Source organism: Penaeus chinensis, chromosome 27 (assembly GCF_019202785.1).
Source record: "Penaeus chinensis breed Huanghai No. 1 chromosome 27, ASM1920278v2, whole genome shotgun sequence".
NCBI classification, from domain to species: domain Eukaryota; kingdom Metazoa; phylum Arthropoda; class Malacostraca; order Decapoda; family Penaeidae; genus Penaeus; species Penaeus chinensis.
Genome location: NC_061845.1, coordinates 10,690,344 through 10,695,343, shown reverse-complemented (window position 1 = coordinate 10,695,343; position 5,000 = coordinate 10,690,344). Strand labels below are relative to the sequence as shown.

The following is a 5,000-nucleotide window of genomic DNA, read 5'->3' as shown; positions in this document are numbered from 1 at the left end:
TATATATATATATATATATATATCCAATATGAACATTACTATGCAAAATATATGTATATTTTCCTCCCATTTTACAAGTGCTATAACTCACCTGCTCTCTCTCTTCACTCTTGCTCTTACTTTTGCATCTCTGTGTACCAAGCCTGCCCTGAGAAAAGCCACTTTCTTGTGGCTTACCATCTCCTGGGTGACGTGCTTCAGGTGTCTTGCATCTACAAGGGACCTTACCATTTTTGATGACTCCATCTGTGCCCTCACCTTCATTTGAATTATAGAGATTTGATATGAGTGATCTATAGACATGGTGGGGATACAAGTCTTACTTGTGAAAAAAATAAATGTAAATATATAAGATCATTATACATGTTCAGTAATATAGTGGGAACCCCCCCCCCCCCCCCCCAAAAAAAAAAAAAAAAAAAAAAAAAAAAAAAAATCTTTTCTACAGATCCTACATTAGCATATAATAAGAATATTTTATAATAGATTAATTTTTACTAAACATATATTCATAATAGAAATCTACATATCCAGATAGGTTTTCATTAAAACATTATTGTAGTTTTTCCCAAATCACACAATATACTGTTAACCTGTAAGCACTTTACATCATATTGATATAGTACTTTGAAAATAGTATTACAGTTTCTGAGAAAATCAAATGAAACACAAATTATCAATTACTTTCTACATGCAAAGTCACCGCCATCACCAGAAGTTAGTGCACAATTCTATGTAACAGTTTACTACACATATTTTAGGTATTACATGCCTGTCTACCAAAAACCTTTCCCCAAGATAATTCTCTCAAAAACAAAATATTGTGCAAGAAGAGGAAGGGAAGACAAAAGGTCAAAAAGAAAAGAGCAAAAAGGACAGGAAAACAGATCACAAATATCACACAGGAAAAGAATACCTTGCAAGAATTCTATGAACCTCTCCAAGTCTACAATTTGTGTTTGAAGCTGGGCCACCAACTGTTCCTTCATCTTGAGCGGATTCACCAACTGCACCATCGCGTTAGGTGTGGAAGGAGAGCCGTACCAGGTGTGTGGGTTAGTCCAGGGTACGGTGGATTAGTATATAACATCCAAGTGCAGCGTGCATAGGAAGAAAACTCTTGTTAGATGGAAAGGAAGTTGAAGGGAAACACAGTTTCTTTCTTTTGTTAGAGTTTGGCAGCTTTTCTTCATCACTCCTCTGAATTTCTAGCAGCCTAACATTTCCATCAAGGGAAGATAGAAAGTGATATCTACTCTCACCTAGAATCTTAAAAGTAATTTCCCAGGTGCAAGAATGAAAATTTTCCCAAATCTATTATCAGTGTAGCAGGTTATTCATGTGGAGCACTGTTGATGTGCCAATTTTTATTCTTTCTTTTTTTTTTAAGCAAAGCAAAACTCATGGATATCTCTACAGCACTCAGCCCTGTCTCTAGCAACAATGCTAGTGAGTACAACACAGTACATCTATAATCACTTCATGAAAAAGGAAAGGGTTTTCGTTTCATCAATCATAATGTTATATACTAGATATTAACAAATCAAATGTAATGGTAGCAGGTAAAAACCTTGTCTATGAATTTATCCATTTGATGCCTAGACAAGAAAAAAGAAACTTGTGTTAATGATTAGTAAAACAATATTATCATGTCTGAAATTATATATTCTTTTACACTGAATATTATCATCCTCAGTGCTGTAAAGATGTCCCTCTCATGTGTTCATTCTTGTTAATTTGCTACTTCTATATTACATTATATATGACTTGTAACTGTGCAGCTATATATACCACATGCAATTAAGTATTTTAGTCAGAAATTCTTTCTAAATAGCAGTCACTCTGATTCTTAAAGGAATGTTTCAACCCATTGGATCTGGATGCTTTATGGAAATCACATGGCCCCAAATATGGGCTTTAGGCTTATGTGAGTGGCTGCTCTGATGGGTGCACAGCTTGTAGGCTGGGTGCCCATGAACACTTATGTGCAGTGACTAGACTCTATGCCTTTCCTTTGCAAGGTTATTATCTCTTTTGTGCATTATCTCTTTCTTTTTTTCAGCTTTTCTGCCATTTTCCAATGTCCCTATTTGTCATTTATTTGCTTTACCCAGATGGTAACAGAAGGTTTTCCTTGTACAGACTCTAGGTAGTCCATAACACAGTGCAAGAATAATAACAATAAGTAACATTTTTTTATTTGTGTCATTTGAATTTTTTTTTGTATTATTCAATTTTCTGTAATATAACCTTTGCTGTTGGTCATGGCAGCCAGGAATAGGATGCTGAGCATATAAATGGTGTACTCAATGAAGCCTCTTCCAGTCATGGCTTACAGACACTACATTCCACACCAGTTTATTGATAGAAATAATACAAAAACCCCTTTCAATATACCAAATAAACGGCAAGTCTTTCCTGTCACCCCAGCCTTCAGCCGAAATGCCATGAGGGCAAGTTCATGTGACACCAGCCCACGGCCAGATTTTCCCATGACGACATATTCACGTCAACCGGCCCTCAAGCCAAATTTTTTCATGTGATGGTTGCATCATCCAAATCATAGGGGCTAATATTCATAATGACACATGCATGTTACGTCTTCTACACTGCATCACAAACCATATCAGTCATAAATAGCCTTTTTGAAAGTAGAAAGCCTCACAAAGAACCTTGTTTATAATACATTAAATTTTCCCATTGCAAGCCAATCTCTGATCAAAACTTTTACTTAACAAAATCAACTTACCTCACGAATTGCACTATCGACTTGCCCTTTTAAATCATCCACGCTTAGTCTGTCAAACTCATCTACATTTAAGTTAAGCTTTCCTTTTAGCTGCTCTGTGGAGGGAAATAAAGAAAAAGTTTTATGCCCTTTGTATTGGAAAATTAAAAACAAGATTATGTATTAAACAAGACAAAGTAAAGAAAAGAATAGAAAAGATAAAGAAAAAGATAAAATATTGTGGAAAGATTAGTATATGCCAGTATCAACACATTTGGTAAATCCAACAAAATTTCACAATATTTATATCACAAAGTATCCAGTAGGTGCTTCAGCCTTTGCCTCTCACCTATGACGACCCGTTGCTTTTCCATGACTTTGGCCTGAGGGGGGCCACCTTCTCCAGTCTGGTAGGCATAGTTTTCTAAGTCCTCCAACTGCTGCTTCAACTTTTCAATTAACTCTTTCTGTTTTGCCATTCCAGCATGATCATCTTCCTCCCCATCAACCTGAGTTGGGGGTAAAAAGGAAGTGAAACCATTGGAAGAAACATTCTTTGCCTTCTAAAAGCAAGTGTAACTCCTAAGCATTTTCTTGCTTTATTTCTTGACCAATGGCAGCTATTTCCACATAAAGTGGTCATTATATGGGGAAGAAATGTAAAGCTAGAGATTAAAGCCATAATACAGAAATCTTAATTTACTGTTAATGATTACAATAAAAGAAATAATAACTCACCAAATATCTAAAGATATCTACTCCTGTATGAAGTATTTAAAAAAATATATAGTTAACTTTACAGTGTCTCATCACAAGCAATGCCTCACAACATTTGTGAGCTAGCCATAGAAATAGCTAGAAATAAGATAATTTTACTAGTAAACAACTATACTTACGTGCTCGCTTACAGTCGACTTTCTTCGAGCATTGGCCTCTCGTAAGTCTGGAATCCCCCTGTTGGCAAACTCCTCAAGCTCATGAAGGAGATTTTCTTTCTCATCGGGTGATGCATCTACAATCTGCTTCAATCTGAATTGCACCTGAAAGACAAATGTGGTGAGCTTAGTTTCCAGTACAGTTCTCTTTAAGCACTAGTTACAGTAAACTGCACACACTTTGCTCATTCCTTAATGAAAAAGAGAAAAAGAAGAAAGGAAAAAAGAAAGAAAGAAAGAAAGAAAGAAAAAAAAAAAAGCATCTTTAATACATTTTTATGTGAATTACTACTAATGGGAGTGTGCACTAACATTAACAGCAATTACAAAAGTAAAAATAAAATGAATAGACCAGTTAACTATATATATATATATATATATATATATATATATATTTTAGGCAATGGAGGTACAATAATATGTTGTTATACTCTTATCAAGTGCCACAGAATATAATTACCAATTCAAAATCAATTTACTCCTATATTCCTCAACAATTTCCTTTTTCAGAATTGTTTACATTGCCCAACAACAGCAGTAACATTGATCCATGTTTAATACATGAAAACCATGAAAATGAAACTTAAATTTATTTCTTAACAGATCCTATAACAAAATCTATAAAGATCCCTAACCTATGAAAATTAACATGTAAATATGCAGGCTGACCTTTACAAATACCATTCCATGGCCTAGCACAAGTAAAGACTAGGAAACAAATTAAATAATACCTAAGACAAGAATTAGTAAGAAAAAAAAAACAAGAAGGAGAAGGAGGAGGAGAAAGAAAAGGAACAAAGAGGTTAAAAAGAAGCAACAGCTGAAGAGATAACAAGAAAAAGGAATCCAAATCATCTCAATTACCATTTGCTTATGCATAGCTACCAATGGTAACTCCTCTTTAAACAACTCTCTAATAAGGTTTAAATAACTGTAAACATGAAAGGAATCTTGAATAGGATTCATCAGCATGGAGTAATTTATCAAGACTGTACAAATATACACTTTATAAGGAGTCAGAACCAGCAAAGGGAAATATTCTATACTTTTAATTTGGTATTTCAGTATCTGGAGAACATTCACCTTTTATATCTACATTCTAAAATTGGCAGAAACATCTGTCCACAAACACAAACAGACAGGCAAAAAGAAAGAAAGAAAGAAAAGAAAAGAAAAGAAAAGAAAAGAAAAGAGAAGAGAGGGAAGAGAAAAGAAAGTATAGATTTCTTACCTGGGCAAAATGTGAAGTCAAGGCCAGGAGAGATGTGTTGAGCTGTTCCTGTTCCTCTTCAAGCTGCAGCAGACGATCATCCTCCAGCCTTGCTCCCCCTCTGCTA

The 5,000-nt window shown here is 34.8% G+C and overlaps 1 protein-coding gene across 9 annotated transcripts in view; it reads right to left on the bottom strand.

Moving 5' to 3' along the window:
- Positions 1 to 5,000, bottom strand: part of LOC125039690 (RUN domain-containing protein 1-like) — a 17,629-nt gene that overhangs the window by 3,058 nt on the left and 9,571 nt on the right. For all 9 annotated transcript variants that reach the window (XM_047633893.1, XM_047633896.1, XM_047633889.1 and 6 more), the window contains 6 exons: positions 4,895 to 5,000; positions 3,625 to 3,768; positions 3,078 to 3,237; positions 2,750 to 2,844; positions 917 to 1,007; positions 92 to 258 (listed from right to left, as the gene is read on the bottom strand). The exon at positions 4,895 to 5,000 is cut by the window's right edge and continues 15 nt beyond it. In XM_047633893.1, coding sequence (XP_047489849.1) covers positions 92 to 258; positions 917 to 1,007; positions 2,750 to 2,844; positions 3,078 to 3,237; positions 3,625 to 3,768; positions 4,895 to 5,000 — 763 coding nt within the window. The remainder of the gene's footprint in view (positions 1 to 91; positions 259 to 916; positions 1,008 to 2,749; positions 2,845 to 3,077; positions 3,238 to 3,624; positions 3,769 to 4,894) is intronic.